The sequence below is a fragment of the Heptranchias perlo genome, chromosome 1, assembly GCF_035084215.1.
Source record: "Heptranchias perlo isolate sHepPer1 chromosome 1, sHepPer1.hap1, whole genome shotgun sequence".
Taxonomy (NCBI): domain Eukaryota; kingdom Metazoa; phylum Chordata; class Chondrichthyes; order Hexanchiformes; family Hexanchidae; genus Heptranchias; species Heptranchias perlo.
This window is the reverse complement of record NC_090325.1, coordinates 122381842-122403549: the sequence shown is the minus strand read 5'-3', so window position 1 is coordinate 122403549 and position 21708 is coordinate 122381842. Positions and strand designations below refer to the sequence as shown.

Here is a 21708-nt window from a genome sequence, read left to right as displayed (position 1 = left end):
CCCCCCACCTCCGCGATTGGCCAACTCCCCCCCCCCCCCCCACCTCGCGATCCCTCCCTCTCCACGATCGGCCGGCCGACCCCCACACCCCATCATCTCTCCCTCCCCCCGCGCCTCCGTACTCCGGGTCCTCTCACCTAATCTTCTTCGGTTGCCGGGGACCGTCCCCAGCAGTCCCCGGCTGCGCTCTCCTACAGCAGGCTTTCCTGCCCGGCAGCCAGCCAAGCCTGTCAATCTGGCTGGCGTCCGGGTGGGAAATGGAGAAAAAAAATGCTAATGAGATCCTGCTGTTAAATTCCGCAGGACCTCCATGTTCCGGGATTCCCAGCCGCAAACATGCCTCCCCATAAATATTCTGGCCAATCACTCCTTCTGAAACTATTACTAAGAATTTTTCATATACAAATACCTACATATAAGTGGCTACTTCGAATACAATTTCAAGTGAAGCAGCACTTCGAATTACTCCAATCACAGGCACCATTTTGAATGGGATCGACTAAGTGGGTCGCAGCTACACATCTGTGGCCACCTGCAGCACATCTGTGGCCACCTGCAGCATTCCCCAAACATCATGTGGTAATTACAACAGGACAGGAGGCAGGGCGGATGGAGGCCAGACCATTTTGGTGAAGAGATAAGTACTTAATTCCTCAAATATGTATTTATGTAATATAAATAAAGTCTGTGGTGACTGAAATGGCTAACTGATAATTTTGTCATTCCTAATTGGTTCATAATACAGTCAATGAAACAAATCAGATGATGTGCTGGAAGATGTGCCTTCAATAAATGAGATGACAAGGCAATTACCGAAACATTCTGTCGCCACAATCTTTCATTAAACTTAAGCAACAGTTACACTCTGAAATGCCTATTATTGAAGTCAATGGCATTTTAAATTAAGACTACTGCTTGAAGCATAGATTTATGGATGAACTTTGAGGTATCTCAGATCCCTATCCCCTAGGAAAAAAAACTTGTAGTTTTCTAAAGCAACTTATAAAAGGCCGAAAGTTGTCAGATGCTAAGATAACCTCAATTCCATTTATTGGGGAAAAAACGTGTGCAAACAAGGCAATGGGTTACTTGCTCATGTTACACAATAAAGCAACAAGTGCGAAGAGCTCATGGACTTCTTTCTCACCAAGATGGAGTCCATCTAATATGCTGCCCCTGCTGCTCCCCTCATTGCCCACCAAGCCAAATTTCCCCCCAGCCTTAACTTCTATCCCATCTCCCCCCATGCCATCTTCGAACTCATCTCGTCCATGAGACCCACTTCCGACTCTCAACTCCATTCCCACTAAACTGTTGGCCACCCAACTTCCCTTCCTGGCTCCCACACTAGCTGACATTGTGAATGTTTCCCTCTCCCTTTCAAAACCAATTATTAACACTCCCCTACTCAAACAATGTACCCTCAATCTTTCTGTTCCTGATCACTACTGCCCTATCTCCAACCTCCCTTTCCTCTCCAAAATCCTTGAATATGTTGTCGCCTTCCAAATCTGCACCCATCTTTCCCGCAGCTCCCTGTTTCAATCTCTCCAATAAGGTATCAGGCCCCTGCCACATCACTGAAACAGCCCTAACCAAAGTCACAAATTACATTCTCTGTATCTGTGACAATGATGCACTATTACTCCTCATCTTCCTTGTGCTCTCTGTAGCCTCTCACACCATCAACCACAACATCTTCTTCCAACACCTCTCCTCTGTTGTTCAGCTCAGTGGGACTGCCCTCCACTTCCCATTGGATTGTAGCCACAGCATCTCTAACAATGTCTTCTCTTTTCCACCCCTGCACCGTTACCTCTAGAGTTCCTCAAGGATCTATCTCTGGCTTTATTCTCTTCTTCATCTACATGCTGCACCTTGATGACATCATCCAAAGGTATGGGGTTAGCTTTCATATGTACGTTGATGACACCCAGTTCTACCTCCACCATCTCTCTCGACCCCTCCACCACCTCTGTGTTGTCAGACTGCATGTCCTACATCTAGTCTTGGATGAGCCATAATTTCTTCCAGCTACATACTGGAAAGACTAAAGCCATTAATTTCGGCCCCTGCCACAAGCTTACCACCGATTCCATCTCCTTCTCTGATCTCCTACATTACAACAGTGACTACACTTCAAAAAATACTTCATTGGCTGTAAAGCATTTGGAACATCGCGAGGTCGTGAAAGGCGCGACAAAAATGCAAGTCTTTTTTTCTTTCACTGTCTCTGGCTGAACCAGAGTATTCTCAACAGCAGCATCCTATTCAACCGCATACTGAATTTCTGAACCCATATCAACTCCTTCAGAAAGACTGCCTACCTTCACCTCCATAACATCACCCGCCTGCACCTCAATTGCTGAAACGCTCATCCACATCACCTTCAGATTCAACTAGTCCAAAAACTTTAGTGGCCTGTCTCCCATCCTCCACCCTACATTATCTTCAGTTCATTTAAGACTCTGTTGCTCATATCCTAACCCACACCAAGTCCTGCTCACCCAGCATCCCTGTCCTTGCTGGCGTACATTGTCTCCCAGTTCCCCAATGGTTCAAATTTAAACCTTTTATCCTTCTGCTTAAATTCTTTCATGGCCTTCCCCCTTCTCTACCTCTCTAACATCCTCTAGCCCTACAACCCTTCCAACTCCCCCACCAAACTTTCCGTTGGTCTGAATTTGTATCTATTCCCTTCGTCCCACCATTAGCAGCTATGTCTGCAGCCATCTATGTCTCACACTCTGGAATTCCCTCCCTAAGCCCTCTCTCTCTTTACCTCCCTATCCTCCTTAAAACCCAACTCTTTGAACAAGCTTTTGGTCACCCCTCCTAATATCTCTTTCTTTGGGCCCGATATTACCATGGCGGCGGGTTCGCGGGCAGGGGGGGTCGATTCGGCGCGTGGGTAACACGCCCGGTGAAATCAGTCTGCCCCGCGCGCAATCGCAGGCTGATTGGATCCACTTACCTGTTCTTCCGGGTTCCCCACTGCTAAGCTGCGCAGCGAGCGGACTGCGCATGCACAGTAAGGTCTGTCAGCTGGAGGAGCTCTATTTAAAGGGGCAGTCCTCCACTGACTGATGCTGCAACAAATAGGAAAAATTACAGCATGGAGCAGCCCAGGGGGAAGGCTAGTCCCAGGTTTAATGATGCCTCACTCCAGCTTTTTTTGGATGGGATGAGGAAGAGGGGGAGGACATAGATCATCCCCCCCGGCGGGCGGGAGGAAGCGGCCTGCCTCTGCCACCAGGAAGACCTGGCTCGAGGTGGCAGAGGAGGTCACCTGCACCACCAACATATCGCGCACCTGCATACAGTGCAGGAGGCGCTGCAATGACATAAGTAGGTCAGCCAAAGTGAGTACATTTACTCATTCCCCTACACTCCGTCTGCCACATCACCGCCCCCACACCCACTCAACCTTCCCCACATCTCCTTCTGCACAGCCAACACTACTCTGTCACATCACCCCTCACACCCACTCAACCCTCATCCTCATCTTACCTGCACTTACTCACCTCGCCAGTACGAATCTCGCCACTACCACTCAACCCAATCCTCATACAATCTCATGGATCTATCTTATACTCACCCTCTCATGCATCTCTTTCACGGTCAGCCTCACTCAACCTGCCACTACCTGTGCTGCAGCCACAGGGCATGCATCACATATGTGCAGTAGGAAGCGTAAGGCAAATGTGTCGTGAGCATGAAGGGGATGCACAAGGTTGTTTGAGGGTTTGTCATGGTTTTAACTTATATTTAATTTCTGATCAACTCACATTACATATTATATTGGCACCACTAATGCCACGTCTTTGCGAATCTTATCTGATTTGTGCAATAATGCCCTTTCCTGAGGATCGCCATGAAGACCCACAACTGATGCCACCCATTGTGTCACTGCAAAGTGGGTGTAGGTGTATTTGCAGGGCTCTTTTGTGCAGACGACTGAGACACGTCGGCGATGTCCCCGGTTACACCCTGGAAGGATGCGGAGGAGAGGTTGTTGAGGGCAGTGGTGACTTTGACAGCGACAGGTAAGAAGATGGTGCTCAGGCCAGCCAGGAGCAGCTCGGCATGAAGGAGGCTGCAGATGTCCACGACTACATGTCAAGTGACTCTGAGCCTCCGTGTGCACTGCTGCTCAGAGAGGTCCAGGAAGCTGAGCCTCGGTCTGTAGACCCTGTGGCGAGGGTAGTACCCTCTGCGGCGTATCTCTCTCTGCGGTTGCCCTCCCTCCTGCTGTGCAGATGGATGTGTCACAGCACTGTGTTGTGGAGCTCCACGTGTCAGAGGTGGGCGGCGTGGCCGGCGAGGCTGGTGATGCTGTTCGCCCTCCAAGGAGGTCATGACTGCAGCTACGGCGGCCCCCATCCGGAAGATGTACATCTGAGGGGGTCCGCAAGGTAGGCACATGTGTCTGGACACCGGGGTAAGTGTGCAAGTTGGTGAATTGTATTGTCAGGAGGAGGGTGGTGGAGGTCAAGCTTTGTCCAAAGTGACAGAGTGGCCTCCTGCAATGAGTGAGGGTCTCCCCCCCCAACCTGTCAAATGGACCTTTGCAGCTGCCACAGGCTGATGGCTGCAACACGTCCATTTCAACTGGGAGTGTTTCCCCCAGTACGGGAAACAGTCCCAGTTATTTGCAAAATCCCACCCCTCCTAAAATATCATGTTAATCAGGTCTCTAAACGACCTGAAATACCTCAATAAATACCTTAAGTGGCACCCCGCTGGCTTTAATTGCCGGCGGGAGTCCCACATGCGGGGGCTGCGCACGCATGTTAGCGCGTCAGTGGGGACCCGGAAATGGGGCGGGTTGGAGCCGGGCTCTGGACCCGCCCTGGGAAGCCCCGATTTTTGTAGCTCCCCCCGCCAGGAACGCACCCGATCGCGGGTGCTAAAATCAAGCCCTTTGACTCAGCTCCCATTTTTTTTATTACACCTCTGTGAAGCGTCTTTGGACATTTTTTCTACATTAAAAGCTCTATATAAATACAAGGTATTGTTGTGTGTTGCTAAATTTAATGTACCTGTATGTCTATTTATCAAATTTATTTTGTGTGTCTGAAACTTCATTTGAGAATGATGATTGGTTTATTGTGGACTCATGTTCCAGTTATCTGTTTGGTTCATTGGTTTGAACAATCACATATATTAGGAGGAAAAAACATCAGCTACCCTTTCTAGTAGGTTGTACTTCTACAACTGAAACACAGAAACAATTAAGAACAATTATTTCCCTTTCAGCCACCATGACAGTCTGCCACTTAAGTTTGCACAACCACTCAACATGGAAAAAAAGGAGGTAAGTTAAAACTTACCTCTATGATGCCATTTGATACTTTCACCACCCCATGACCACCAGCATCACTTACTGCTGCCTCCCTCAAGCACACTCCACCTTCCCTACCACTCACTGGCTAAGCTCCCCATCTGAGCGGTCTTATCTCCTGCCTGCCACTCCCTCTCTTACTCGTCTCAAACCTGCTTTATCGCTCACTCCCAGGACTCCACTTCTCGGCCCATGAGAAACCGTGTGGGAAATGTACAGGCAAAATAATATTAAACATTAATTTCATGAGGGCAAATCTAAATGACATTTTACAAAATAAAATAAACTTGCAGTTCCTTTATGTACCATCTTATCTCATTAGTTTCAGTAGAGTCAATTTGAAAGGTGCTATGCAAAGACAAAACATCAAAATTCAAACCCATCTAAAAACTGATTTGATCTAGATAACAGCTGGCGAGTCTTATTGAGAAGCTAAACACATTTATTGTCAATTTAAGAATTTACTTTCACTTGTGAACAGACAAAAGGAAAATCAGCTTGCGTAGATGGCAGTGTTATGGGGGGTAATTTCAACCCCCAAGGACGCTAGGTTGGGAGTGGATGGGAAGATAAAAATTGTAAAAATATAGAACCCGCCTCCTTCTGGTTTTAACGGAGGCAGGTCAGGGGCCGGCGACCAAACCACTTTCAGGAGACGGGTTGGTCAGTGAAATCTTTTAAGGAGGCTGTGGGTCTCCATTTTAATAGCTTTTTTATTTTTAACTCCTGTGGGCCAGGATTCCCAGGCCTTCTGATTCACGCCACATAAGAGGTGGAGAGAAGGGCCGGATCAACAGGTAAGTGCCTTTAATGCACTGCTTGTGGACCAGGAGGAGCAGGACTGTTTCCTCCAGGCCCAACAAACTTACCTGCCGCGATCCGACACATGCGATTGGCCGACCCCTCCCCACCCCGATCCCATGGTGTCTAATGCCCCCCTCCCACCCGACGACCGACCCCCCACTGATGTCCGACCTCTCCGCGATGTCTGACCCCCCCCCCACTGTCTCCAACCCCACCCAATGCCAAAACCCCCACCCCCCCAATTTCTGGACCCCCTATGACATCTCCGACCCCCTCCCCCCCCGATGTCATTCCCCGCTGTCCATGGCTCGGAGTGAAAATCCAGGCCATGATCCCTCATTTAAAGTCGTTCATTTATGGGCCTCTGTGGCAGCCCAGAATGCCAAGACCAGATTTATGTTCAACATCACAATTTGGATTTTCACTATTTAGAATATTTCCTAGAACAACTCCCCAATACATTTTGATTGAACAGTAAAAATTTAATTCGAGTCTGTTTTAAGTCCTTAAATTTCACGAAAGAATCTTTGGAGAATGCTTACAAAAATCCTTTCGGGATGTCTGACAGACTGAACTTTAGTAACACATCATGGCAAATCAGGCTGATGGTTTGCATTCTGCAGCTCTCTGTGTTCTCAGATACCGGCATTACCTGTTTGACTGGTTTCAATTAAAAATGCAGTACTGAGAGTGACCAAAAAATGTGCTTTATAGACAACAGCCCACCCAGAGTTTCTCAAAAATATTCTATGAAGAGTGTGACAAATTGGATTTCAAAGAACTATGTGCAGTAAAAAGGAAAGTTTTGAATAAAGGTTCAGATTTAAATTAAATAGCTTTACATAAGTTTTCTATTGCCGATCAAGTTAGAGAAACAACATTCATTGCAAGATTTTTTGGCATGTCATGCTCCATACCATCTAAATTACCACAGTGATTCATATAAACAGTAATAACTTTTCTTTTGACTCAAGGGTTGCCTTGTGGTGAAATTCACTCACAATGTCCCAACAGGTTTGAGTCCCAGCAAAGAACAACGTTATAAACAATCTGCTCTAAACGTAATGCTCCCATTATATATGGTCTCTGCTGCCTGGAGGACCATTACACATTGGGAAAATATGACAGAAGTCTGGTTCATCATATTCACAATCAAATGGACCAGTGTCTTCTGACTGCTAATCTGCAGTTGCCAAGGATGCCATAGCTCTGCTCACCACCATCCCCTATTGGAGATATGCAACAGTGCGGGTAAAATACAAGGACAAGAAAGGAGAACAGAACAGGTGGGGAAAAGATTTATTATTGCTTTATCCTATTGGGAATGTCTGGTTATTTATAATATTATTTGGCTGTTTAGGTGGATAAAGATTAAAAACATTATAGGATCAATTACACTCACCACCAACAACACCGCCACCCACCCACCCTCCCACCCACCCCCACTATTGCCAGGCACCAGCCAAGTGCAGAACTCCCAAAGTGCACTGCAGCTGTCAAGGCCTCTCTACGCCCAATGGTCCAGGGCAGCAAAATTGGGCATAGAAAGACTTTGACAGGTGCAGTGCATTTTGGAATTGCTGCAATGGAGGGTGCAATAATGGAAAGCAGACATACTCGTCAAAGAATTAAAACTTATTGCGCACTCAGAACCCAAAATCACAGAGCAACATTGAGCATTCTCTAGGTTCTAAGATGAGGAGAATCAACCCTCAATTGAAAATTCCAACCCCAAAATGGTTCACTGCAGTACAGAATAGTGTATGTACAGGTATATGTTGACCATTGACGACTTTTCTCCTAAAGAATAATAGAATCACATCTCAAGTAATGTAGTGTAATTAGGTTGTCCGTTGAATTAGATTACTGGAGAGTAAAATGCCTACTGTCCAAATCCGTTTGAGCATCAATTTAACACTGCTGCAACTTTATGCATTGCCGTGTTTTTTTTTCCCACTCTATTCATGAAACAAAATGATAATGCAAATATGTGTAAACTATATTTAGCACATACCCCTTTAGCAATACTGCGAGTCTATAGTGACAATGAGAAATGGCTGCACTCAACAATGGTAAATCCAAGGTCATTCTCCTCCCTCCACAAATTCTGTATCAGTTGTAATTTATAAACCTCAATTTAAAACATTCGGATGCAATTTAATGCTTTTTTTGACAGGGCAAAGGATGTGAGGTATGCACAAGAGGCCAGAGTTGGAGGAACAGAGGGAATTAAACTGGATAACCCCCAAAAACGGGCAATGGGATTGTGGTGCGTGATTAATTCGCGCCTGTTCGTTGCGATGCAGGCAGCACATACCATTCTTGCTGCCTGATAATTTCTATGATTGCTGCGTGCAGCCAGCGCTACCGGCACTATTGATTGGCTGCATGCACCAGCAAGGGGCCCTGATATCAGGAGTGACTAGCACTACTTAAAGGCAACCTACACCTCTTAAAGGTGAGGTGCACCGTGGCTGCAGGGAGACCTGGAATTGGTGTGGCAACTAATTCTGTTCTAGAATATACTGAAGAATGGCTGGGCCTGCGAGAGAGTGTGCACCAAGGTTCTCCGTCGACGTACTAGAGGTTTTGTTGCAAAAGGTAGATGCACGGAGGGGCATCCTTTATCTGCAGCGGGGCAGGAGGCCTTCCAGACACATGCTGAAGAGGCAGTGGGAGGAAGTCGCGCACGAGATAAATGCCAGGAGCAGTGCACCAGGATGCAGTGCAGGAAGAAGTTCAATGATTTGACACGAGTGGTCAAGGTGAGTGACTTCAACTATCAAGTGGCAAATCCTACCAACTGCTCCACCAGCCTCATCCACTGCTCCACACACTACACCCCCATCAACCATCCAACAAACTCCTTCCACCAGTATGCAACTCTTCAAATCAGATGCTGCATCTCATCCTCACACATTACCGTTCTTGCAAGCCGCACACCCACAACTCTCAGATCACACACACTGGCAGCTATTCAACCATAACAGCCTCATCACCCAAACATCTTGCAGGACACTCACTGACACACTTCCCACTTTCTTGCAGGAGAAGGCGGCGCATAACAGGAGGCAGCAGGAAAGAACTGGGGGAGGACAGGCATGCCTACACGTCCTCATCCCCATGGAGGAGATAGTGCTATCGATCATTGGGCAGACCGTCGCTGCGGCCGTGGCCACTGTATACCTAATCCTCCTTCTCTCTTCCCACTTCACCTTCATCCCAAAATCTTTTCTGACTCGTGCTGCAGATGGTGTGAGCACGCACATCTTACATTCTCCTCTCCCCTCACCACAACTCAACCCATCTCCCTTTGTCATTTCAGATCCCAAGAACTGGAACCTGCACAGTCAAAGTAAGCAGAGGAAGATGACAGTGATGATGCAGACACACCGTCACTCGATCTTACACTCGCAGCCACCAGCTCAGAGGCTGACACTTTGCGTACTTTAGAGGCAAGTTTAGAGGAGGGATCGGCACATGGTGAAACACCGGGCACAAGTACACAGGAGCCGGAGCAGGGGGAATGGATACCGCAGATGCCATCTGACCAGAGGGCGAGGTCGTACACTAGTTCTGCTGTAGAGGAGTCAGATGATGACTTAGATAGGCCAGGCTACAGAAGGTGGCTGATGGGCGTACACAACCAAATGCTTGGTGCACTTGAAAGCCTGCATGCAATATCAAGGGGCATGGAGGAGTCCAACTCCAACTTGGCACAGGGCTTCGCGCAGAGCTTGGAGCCCATCTTTTCCCACATGGAACGGGTGGTCACCTCCATCAGCACACCTGTGGAACCCACCATGATACAGCGTCTGATGACCAATGTCACAGCTTCCATTGCAGCACAAACATCTGCCATCCAAGGTCTGACCACTGCGTTTTGAGCTCAGACTACTGCCATTGTGGCTCTGGGTTCAACTGAGGAACGGGGCTTCCAGGGCATCACAGCATTCCAGCAATCTGTTCTCCAGTAGATCACCAGGTTTGCTGAGGTGCTGCCCCTGGAGAGTGGCAGTGGCACCATGGAAGTCAAACCTGCTGTCCTCTCTCAGGATGACAGCATTCCTGCTCCCACCCCTGCCATTCTGCCAGTGTCCTTGCTGTTGCCTATCAGCCAGCCGATCAGACTGCTGCAGCCCAGGCCTAGATGATACAGTCTGCAGCCAGGTCCTCCCGGCCCAGAGCTGCTTGAGGTCATCCTCCAAAGCAATCTGGAGGTCAGCAGCCTTCCACCACCCACACTCCAGCCACTGTGGGTGCACCTCGTTGGAGCACGAGGAGAGGTAAAGGCACATGAACGTCAGACACTAAAGGGATGCACAAAGGTGAATAGTCTCCGTTTATTTGAATTATTGCATCTGTTAATTTATAAATTTTGATTTGAATTTACATTTGGTGTTGGTTTTCATTTTTGCAATGAGCTGAGGGAGGAAGCAACGTGTAATCATAAGGAGGACGATTTGATGGTCATTAATCAGCTGATCACACAGAGCCCTGGCAAACGACCAGTCTACCTTGTTGCCTCCCTCTCTCTTCCGCCACTTCCTGCTGCACTTCCTCCTCCTCCTCCACCTCTTCCTTCTCCACCTCTGCCTCTGCCTCTGGCTCTGGCTCAGGTTCTCACCTGATAGACGGTGGCAAGGGCTGCTCCCTAATAATGGCGAGGTTGCGCAGCATGCAGCATACAACGACAAATCTTGATACCCACTCAGCTGAGTACTGCAGGGTTCCTCCAGAGTGGTCCAGGCAGCGGTAGCATTGCTTGAGGAAGCCTATGGTGTGTTCTATGATGTTCCATGTCGCAGCATGTCACTCGTTGTAGGCCTGCTGTGCACGTATGAATGTGTTCCGGACCAGAGTCATGAGCCACTTTGTGAGGGGATAACCCTTGTCGCTCAGTAGCCAGCCTTTGACTTGCTGTGCTAGTTGAAATATAGGTGGCACATTGGACTGCTGCAGAATGAAGGAGTCATGACTGCTGCCAGGATAGCGGGCATTGACCTGCATGATGTGCTGCCTGTGGTCGCACACCAGCTGCACATTGAGGGAGTGGAATCCCTTTCTGTTCATGAATATGGCCGATTTCAGATGTGTCGCATGTAAGGGAATATGCATGCAGTCGATGACACCCTGCGCCATGGGGAAGCCTGCAATGCGAGCAAACCCTTGTGCTCGCTCATGCTGCTTGTCTCTGTCCAGAGGGAACGTGATGAATCTGTTTCTGAGTGTGTACAGAGCCTCCCTGACCTCCCTTATACAGCAGTAGACTGCAAACTGCGAAATGTTGCTTATATCGCCAGCAACAGCCTAAAAGGAGTCAGAGCCATAAAAATTAAGCCCCACGGTTACCTTGACAGCCGCAGCCAATGCTGTCCTTGCCCTGCTCAGACGCTGCAGTTGTGGCTGCAGCAGTTGACAAATCTCAGCCACGACCTCTTTAGTGAACCGCAGCCATTGGATGCACTGGTCATCACTGAAGTTGAGGTAGGAGAATTGGTCCCTTAAGGCCCTCGTTGGATATGGCCTCCTGCTGAGCGCCCTGCTCCTCCTCCTCCTCCCTCTTCTGGCAGCTTGTCCTGTTCTACGTGGCCTCTCTGTATGCTCCCAGTCATGTTCATTTCCCAGAGGAAGCCCTAGCAGGCCACCCATGTCTGGAAGCAACTTTGTTCAGCACAATGTTTTAAATGCCACTAACAGTACTGCAAGACCAGCCAGACCACACTCTATGGAATATAGCAACTTTCTCCAAACACCCACAATTGTACCAGCAACCAGAATAACTAATCCAGCAACTAACCTGTATCTCCTGCATGATCCCTTTAACTAGCACTGGTGGTGGGGGGGGTTCTTCATGCCCTTTAACTCATGTCCAGCTGTGTGAGGTTAGCGTGAGCTGGAGCGGGGAGTTCGCAAATGCCGCTGGCCACTTCAAATCAGCGCTGCATATGGATTAAAGTCATACTCTTCCTACTTTGCATGCTGCCGGCGTACGTTAGGTACGCATACACAAACGCCTTTACCTAGATGGCGTCCTGCACACGTCACGCCAGAAGTGTGCATGCGCATCTTGGACGCCATTTTCAGGGCTTAGGAGTCCGTGTAGCGCCTACACAACGGGCACTATGTGGCCCAATTTAGCCCCCAGAGATTTTCTGAAGGGTTCTAAGGCTGGAGGAGGTTACAGAGATAGGGAGGGGGAAGGCCATGGAGGGATTTGAACTCAAGGATTAGAATCTTAAATTTGAGACAATGGTAATCCAGGAGCCAATGTAGGTCAGGGAGCACAGGGATGATGGGTGAACAGGACTTGGTGCAAGTTAGGATACGGGCAGCAGAGTTTTGGATGATCTCAAGTTTATGAAAGGTGAAAGATGGGAGGCCGGCCAGCAGAGCATTGGATTAGTTGATTCTGGAGGTAACAAAAGTATAGATGAGGGTTTTGGCAGCAGATGAGCTGAGGCAGGATGGAGATGGCCGATGTTATGGTGGTGGAAGAAGGCGCTCTTCGGGATGGAGAAGATATGGGGTCGGAGGCTTAGCTCAGGGTCAAATATGACACTGATGTTGCAAACAGTCTGGTTCAGCCTGAGACAGTGGCCAGGGAGGGAGATGGAATCGGTGGCTAGGGAACGGAGTTTGTGGCAGGGCCGAAGACAATGGCTTTAGTCTTCCCAATGTTTAATTTGAGGAAATTTCGGCTCATCAACATCGGATGTCGGACAAGCAGTCGGACAACACAGTGGCAGTAATGTATTTAGTACTGTCTATATGCAAAACAATTTACTCTTTCAGTCCATCAGAGGGTGCACAAGATTTTTTCTTTGCAATGAAAAATGACAAGGCTCTGCACAGGCTTCAACATAGCTATGAGGACAGAGGCTTGAAATTCTGCAAGAGTTCTCCTGATTCGTGCCATAACTTCGGCAGAAGATCAGCAGAGCCCCCAGAGAAATGTTATAAACGGTTGTTACAGCAGGAGATCGGGAGAACCCTGACGGAAATTCAGGGCCAAGTAATTTTCTGCTGGATAATAATTTCCAAGCCGGATTATCACGAATTGATAGGTTGAGCAAGAGTTCACTAATTTAATTATCTGTAAAGAGGTAAATCTGATTATTTTCCTCACGATTTAAATGGTTTGGAATACTGTTAATTTAACAATCATGTCATGCTATTGTCCTGCACGGGTTGCTGATAGTGCGCAGTTTCAAAACTGCTAGTACAGAAAAGCTAGTTTCAGTATTACAATTTTTCTAATTATCTGCTGAGCAGCAGAAGCAGCTCAGGCACCACACCATGGCAATCATTAAATATGAAACGGTAGGGGATTGGATAGTGTAGTGGGTTAGACAATGGCTTTTCAGCTCTGAGACCTGGATTCAAATCCAATCCAGACTGACGAGATACATGTCTCCTCTTCCTGCTGGCTCTTATGGGTCCACACGAAATGTGTTTGGGGAGCCTCAAACCAGTTCTTAATGTATTGTCCCACTGTGCAAAGGAGCACCAATGGGCAATCTCCCCCACAGGATAATTAGTGTCAAAATAGAAAAAAATGGAGCTGAAGCATATTATTGGGCAGATTAAAGGGAACTTTATTCTACATCTAACCATGCCACATCTAATGTTGGAATTCTTTGCGTTGACAGTGGATGCCTGAATTGAAAGTGTTCCATTACCCATCACCAACATTCCTCACCTCATTGTTAATGAACACAAAAAATAATAAACAATACATAGAAAACAATGCGTGATTATCACAAATCTAGTCAATGATATGCAATACACTTTCTGATAGTGCTAATCCCTTCTCCCTCAGAACAAAAGTTGGTATTGCTATATTACTTAAATATAGTATATGATACCATCTACTTTCAATTCCTAAGTCACCATTATCTCTGCTGTCCTTTTCCTTTGCTGTTTAAGAATAAGAAAACAAAAAATGATTATACGAAATTTAATAGCTGACTTTGAGGCAGTAATCCAGTCTCTGTGTACTGATGTTCATAAAGCACACACTTCATTCTCAAGGATTATTGTGGCATCAAGCTCACTTGATGTCAGCCATATACTTTTTTAGGTTTAAGTTCAAATTTTAGTTGCACTATTTTCAAACAATGGAAATTTCACCTGTCTTAAGCTGACTGATTTAAGTGCAGCAGGAATTTAATGGCTAAAACATCCTAGGCGCTACCTCACTGATTATGAAGCACTTCACACAATTTTGCTAGGTGAAGTGCTAATTTAAACAGCAATAACATCTGCTTGTATAAATCTTTCTGTAGCATAGACTGTGGAATAAGGCCATGCAATATCAATTTATATTGTGAATCACCAGCATTTAGTCATGCATAAGTAATGAAAGTCCTCCATACGATAAATATAAAGTCAGTACAACTCCTGTCCCTTGGTGAATAGAAAAGGTTAGTAGATTTGAAGGACGGTCTGGTATTGTTTGAAGTGGATTGCAAATGTCTACAATATCCCATCATAAGGACAGGTGCTTAATATGGATCCATCAGTTCATTTGTTCACTAAATTACTTCAGGTCAGACATAGAAACAGTTACTATGAAACTGACTGATTTGTTGGATATTCAATTTCTTTGGTGTCAGATGATTGTAACTTCAGCTTCTGTGTTGCTGTTTGCACTGGTTTAGTGAAGAGCTCAGTCTCAATCAGCTATCCCACAAAATGTTTATTTTTGCATTTGATTGTTTAAAACTTTGTATCTTCAAAAATAAAACTTTTTTTCAACTTGCTTTAATTCTTGGATGTTCTAGAATGACTTTCTGCTGCGCATTTTAAATTAATATTCATAATAGATCATTCAGCTTTAAAAACAAAATTAGGGATTTGAATTAGGCACTGACTGTTCAAAATCTGTAATGTCTATTTGTAATACTCCCATATCTTCTCAATAGCAGGATATAATATAATGTGACAGTTAGATATAGTCCATCAAAAACATTTATTTTTTTAAAAAAGGGGGAATAAGATACATTTACTATATCTTTTTATATATTAAATTCAATACACGTACCTTGCGTCTCATTGTAAAACTTTTTTGATGACCTTGCCCCTGCACAGACCCATTATACTGCACGTAGTACCAGATACGCCTATAGTTGGTGCTGTGATAGGAGTTTTAATATCAAGGGTGTCACACCTTGGCTGTCACACACTCACCCAGCCTGGAACCCCATACAGAAAAAGTGACTGTACTGGTAGGTTTCTAAATCTTAATTCTATCTCTAATTGGTAAAGCTAAGCTCAAAAAGTGAAACAATTTTAATGAGGAGCTCTTCAACAGCCACTGGCATGGGCCTGGTTTACTTACCTATACCAACATGGCTGCTGGCTGAAAAAACTTAGGGTGCTCCACAGTGACACTCAGTGGCCAGAGCTTGCAACTGCAGACAAACAACCTTTTTGGGTATTGTGGGGGGGGGGGGGGGGGGGGTGTTCATCTTTTAGACGGAGCTCAAATTAAGCAGGACTTCCCACGGCCTAGCGACACCTTGCAAATAGTGACCTCAGAGTGCAGCGTTAAACGGGAAGAGAACATTTGCCTAAATTAACTATGTGGAGGATCATAAGCACAAATCCATGTGCTGCCACACAGAGTGGCATAACACATTTGCATACGCCATGCATGACATGGGCCATTAAATAATAAATGAACAAGGGGCAGGACATTTTTGATAAAGACACAAAACTGGATCTGATCACACATTGCAAAATGATCTGTTCATGCATGCCATTGAGAAAAATGTGGCAATCAAAATCCAAACTAACTGCCCGGTTTCCATTTTTCAAAATTGCCAGGCAGCCACTCCTGAAATCAGACTATCTGGGCCCAAACCAAACACAAGTGTGCCCTATGCACCACAATACGACGCAAAGTCCAACAGGTCCTTTGTTTTTACAGTGGCCTGACCAGCGGTTTTAAAAGGGACCGCTGGAGGCCATGGAAAAAACACATCGGTAAGTTTTTAAAAATTACCTGAATGTGGATCCATGACGAGCAGGAGCATTCCACATTAAAACTGAGGGTCGCTGCCAGCCTGCGCTTACCTTGTCCCTTTGGATTAATTAATGATAAATGCAATAAAATTTCAGATCTGTGAGACCTGAAAATTAGGGGGAGAAATGCTAAGCCATGCTCACCCACATTTTTATATCTAAAACACACACTATTTTCTGCACGTACCAGTGGGCAGCACATTATAAACTAAATGAAAGGGGTGCAGGAACAGAGACACCTGGGGGTTTGTATACAGAAATCTTTGAAGGTGGCCGGACAAGTAGATAAGGCTGCTAAAAAGCATACGGGATCCTTGGCTTTATAAACAGAGGCATAGAGTACAAAAGCAAGGAAGTTATGCTAAACCTTTATAAATCGCTTGTTAGGCCTCAGCTAGAATAGTGTGTCCAATTCTGGACATCACACTTTAGGAAGGGTGTCAAGGCCCTGGAGAGGATGCTGAAGAGATTTACCGGAATGGTACCAGGGATGAGGGAATTCAGTTACATGGAGAGACTGGAGAAGCTGGGATTGTTCTCCTTGGAGCAGAGAAGGTTAAGGGAAGATTTAACAGAGACATCCAAAATCATGAAAGGTTTTGATAGAGTAAATAAAGAGAAACTGTTTCCAGTGGCAGAAGGGTCAGTAACCAGAGCACACAGATTTAGAGTAACTGGCAAAAGAGCCAGAGGTGAGATGAGGAGAAATTTTTACACAGCAAGTTATTATGATTTAGAATACACTGCCCGAAAGGGTTGTGGAAGCAAATTCAATAATAACTTTCAAAAGGCAATTGGGTAAATACTTGAAGGGGAGAAAATTGCAGGGCATTGGGGAAAGAGCAGAGAAGTGGGACCAATCGGATAGCTCTGTCAAAGAGCCAGCACAGGCACGATGGGCCGAATGGCCTCCTTCTATGCTGTAAGATTCTATGATTAACTAAAGGTTCATACAATAGCACAGAATCACATGGGCTCAATTTTGAAACGCTGGCGGGTTGGGAGTGGGGGGGGGGGGGGGTGAAGTGAAGATGCGCGTTGGAAACTCAAATAAACAAACCTTACCATTTCCGACGTGATCGCATCGTAAATGATGGTGATTAACGTGCTCATGAAGTAAGTGCATTTACATCGCTGTTTGTGGGCCAAGAGGAAAATGGAGTGCTTCGCCCAGCCCCCCCCCCCCAAGCTAACCTCTCTACGCAGCAATCTCTGACTCCCCCCACCGCGATCTCAGACTTCCCCCAACTCCCCCGTGATCTCTGACTCCCCCCCACACCACCCACGATCTCAGACTTCCCCACCCCCCCCAACGATGTCCGACTGCTCACTCCCCCAACAATGTCCGACTTCCCCCACCACCCCCCCATCCAAACCTCGAAGACCCCAATCGTTCCCAACCCCCCTTCATCCAAACTCCGACTTACCTTCCATCCGCTCCCCGACTGCTTTCCTGTCAATCAAGCTGACTGTCGGGGGGGGAAACCTTTTGAAAAATTTTAAAACAGGTCCTACCGTTAATCTTGGTAGGATCGGCGGGAAACCCTTACTTCCGGGTTTCCCATCCGCAAAACCACCCCCCACCACTCTCTTCCTGGCTCCAAGTTAATAACAGGGCCATAGAATCTCACTGCTTCCCATGGGCATAATGCTATATTCTCATGTCACTGCTGTTACCCCATATATTCCACATCACATGGAAAAATAATGAGTGATGCAAGGAAACATTATAACTGAATAGTAGCAGAGGTTTCCTCTTTAATACTATAAACAGCCTTGGCTTTTCATGCGATATCAATGTGCTTATTACCATCTCCATTTCAATGCCTACAGCAGAGCATTATAATTACAGAGACAGTGAGCACAGTACTCAGTTTTGTCAGTTGCAGATGGTCAATAGTTCACTTTTCCTCATTCAATCATATGATTTTGTAATACCAAAATATGATTGGCCGACAGGCATCAGATTATCTTAATTCAAGATTGCTCTGCCGATATCAAAGATTTAGCGCCAATTTGTTTTTGTCGGTATGCCTAGTGGTTGGGGCAGTTCGAGGTAGGGAACTGCTCAAGATTCCTACAGTCAGCACAATGTTTAGCAAAAACTGAAAAATAACATGTAGAAATGACCAATATTTGAACCATGATCGAAAAGCAAGGATAGACTATTTGTCTTGCCAAATTAAACCTGGACTGCAAGATCAACAGCTTTGACCTTCACTGGTCTCTTCAATCCCCACCTCCATCCCCCGCATAGCTCAACTTATCAGTTTGTAAAAGACATAGTAATATGTTTATTGTTGCTTAATAATGTTTCTAGATTTAAAAGCATTCAGTCATCAATGCATAGACTGATCTGTAGGGTTCACATGTACTACATAAGAATGAAATAGAAAAAGAAAGGCAGCATATAACTCTTTACATTTACATCGCTCTTATACTGAGGTATCAGTGAAAGGATTAACAAATTTATCTCACTTACTATTAGTCAATCCTCAAACATTTTATGTTAGTTAGAATTGTTAGAACTCACAGTGAGGCTAATTCAGCCAATAGAATTCTATGCCACAGTAAAAGGCTAAATGGCCCACACTAGTGACCTAACACCCTAACACAAACACAGCATGCTGTGATAGAACTGGAAGGAGGTCTCTTGTCTGCCTGACCTTTCGATGCTCCTGTAGGTTTGCAGCCGACGAACACTTCTTATTGCACACAGAGCACATCAGTCTCCTCCGAGAGTTTCCTGCAGCCAGAAAAGAAACACCATCACATTTTAAATCAGGAAGCACAAGAAAGGTCCCAGAATACTTGCACTGAGGTGATGGTTTTCAGGGGTCTCTTGAGAGACACTGGACTTCTACAGTTTTACCCTTCTTTGAAAGTGTAGAGTTTCTGAGGTTCTCATGCGAGATCCAGCATAAATATTTTTACCAGACAGCTGAAAAAATGCATAGTAAAACAAAAAAGGAAAAACTGCAAATGCTGTAAATGTGAAATAAAAACAGAAAATACTTAAAGTAATCAGCAGGCTAATAAGTATGTGTAAAGAGAAAATACAGGTTATGATGTTTTAGGGGTAACCCTTCCATCAGAACATAAAAACACATAGTTCCTATGATCTGTTGCACCAAATAATGTCTAGCACTGGCTTTTTCTGGGTATTCATAGCAATGCCTGATGAGATAAAAAATTAAACTAAATGGACATCATTGCAGCTGGCTGTTTTTATTTATTGCTTCTCCAGTTTCCTTGTGTGTCATCAAACCTTCCGAAAGAACAAAAAGCCATTTGGAGACCACTGTAGCATTTACAGAAATTGGTCCAGTTCGAGTCAGAAACTCCTCTTTATACATTTCAACATAGCTTTTTTAAACATAAATTTGTAACACAAGAAAACACGGAATGAGACAGGACTATTCACCCATTGAGGCTGCTCTTTCCACAGATCATATACAATCCATGGATTCACCCTATCCATGTCTCTAAAGGAGATGTTTCTGTCTGCCTCTCATAGGAACGTAGGAACAGGAGTAGGCCATTTAGCCCCTCGAGCCTGTTCCACCATTCAATGAGATCATGGTTGATCTGTGACCGAAATCCATATGCCCGCCTTAGCCCCATATCCCTTAATACCTTTGGTTAACAAAAATCTATCAATCTCAGATTTAAAATTAACAATTGAGCTAGCATTAACTGCCGGTTGCGGAAGAGAGTTCCAAACTTCTACCACCCTTTATGTGTAGAAATGTTTCCTAACTTCACTCCTGAAAGTCCTGGCTCTAATTTTTAGTTGTAAACAATTTTACAACACCAAGTTATAGTCCAGCAATTTTATTTTAAATTCACAAGCTTTCGGAGGCTTCCTCCTTCGTCAGGTGAACGATGTGACATAGCCTAATTTTTAGGCTATGTCTTCTAGTCCTAGATTCCTCAACAAGCGGAAATAGTTTCTCTCTATCTATCTATCCTATCAGTTCCCCTTAATATCTTGAATCTTTCCCAAAAATTACATCAAGTAATACTTGATGTACTATATATTTACCCCATGGTCTACAATATTCAGGCCTGACAATTTCAGAACGAGAAACTTTTTACAAACATAATTTTCATGATAACTGACTTTTTAAAATGCTCAAAACAATGAGACAGACTGTGACAAGGAGCATTTACATCACTATCTACCACCTTTGCTTTAACTGAATGGGTCTAGGGTGTAACCAGTGCATGCTAAATAATCTCATCATGGTAACATCTGAAAATGTCCTAAATTGCAAAGATTACAGATTATTACAAATCATCCTGCAGCATTCCAGGACTCCTGTACTTTTATGCAATACAAATACACCTAGATCTCATCCTTGAGGAATGGGTCGCTATCTTTCTCTGAAGTAAATCAGAATTATCTACACAGGCTGGTTACACTTGAAAGAACACAATTGCCCAACAGTTATGGAGAAGGTTTGCTGCTCCTTTACAGCCAAACACTCTGAAAAAGAGCAACAGAGTAAGATGGCTCAACGATATATTTGTTTGAAAACAACCCCACAACTCCCGCTTGCCATCACTGAGCAGAACTGACAGGACCCCTATATTCACTACAATGGCAGCAAAATGTTAACTCTTTCAGGAATGTCACCATTATCAATACAGAAGTTTACCATTGTCATTAGTTTATTCAGAGAAATACTGCAAGGAATACTGTATTAGACTGAGCATTTGACTCAGCATTATCAACTGTCACTTTATTTGCACATCTGTTGCTCTTTTTCAGAGTGTTTGGCTGTAAAAGAGCAGCAAACCTTCTCCATAACTGTTGGGAAATTGCACATGATAGAAACCATGTGAACTTTTAAATCAAATATACAGGCCCCGATATTACCAGGGAGGCGGGATTGCAGCGGGGGGGGGGGGGGGGGGGGGCAACTGGGCGCATGGGTAACCCGCCCAGTGAAATTCGTCCATTCCCCACGCGATCGCGGGTAAATTGAAGCCACTTACCGTGGCTTCCGGCTTTCCAGTGATCAACCTGCACAGCAGGCGGGCTGCGCACCCACATCACAGGCTGTCAGCTGGAGGAGCCCTATTTAAAGGGGCAGTCCTCCAATGCTGCTCCTGCAGCAAACAACCAAAATTATAGAATGGAGCAAACCAGGGGAAAGGCTGCCCCCAGATTTACCGATGCCTTACTCCAGGTCTAACTGGATGGGGTGAGGAGGAGGAGGGATATTTTCTACCCGGCGGACGGGAGGAAGTGGCCTGCCTCTGCCACCAAGGCCTGGCTCAAGGTGGCAGAGGAGGCCACCAGCAGCAGCAACGTCTCCCGCACATGGATCCAGTGCAGGAAGCGCTTCAATGACCTAACTAGGTCAGCCAAAGTGTGTACACTTACTCATTCTCCCACACTCCGTCTTCCACATCACCGTCCCCACACCACAAATCCTTCTGCGCTGCCAACACTACTCCATCACATCACTCCTCACACCCACTCAAACCTCATCCTCAACTTACCTGCACTTTCTCACCTCCCC

General features: G+C 45.6%; 1 protein-coding gene across 7 annotated transcripts in view; it reads right to left on the bottom strand.

Moving 5' to 3' along the window:
* The window catches only part of prdm5 (PR domain containing 5), a 327858-nt gene that overhangs the window by 240189 nt on the left and 65961 nt on the right, over positions 1 to 21708 (bottom strand). For all 7 annotated transcript variants that reach the window (XM_067990858.1, XM_067990832.1, XM_067990838.1 and 4 more), the window contains exon 8: positions 18844 to 18923. In XM_067990858.1, the coding sequence (XP_067846959.1) occupies positions 18844 to 18923 (80 nt within the window). The remainder of the gene's footprint in view (positions 1 to 18843; positions 18924 to 21708) is intronic.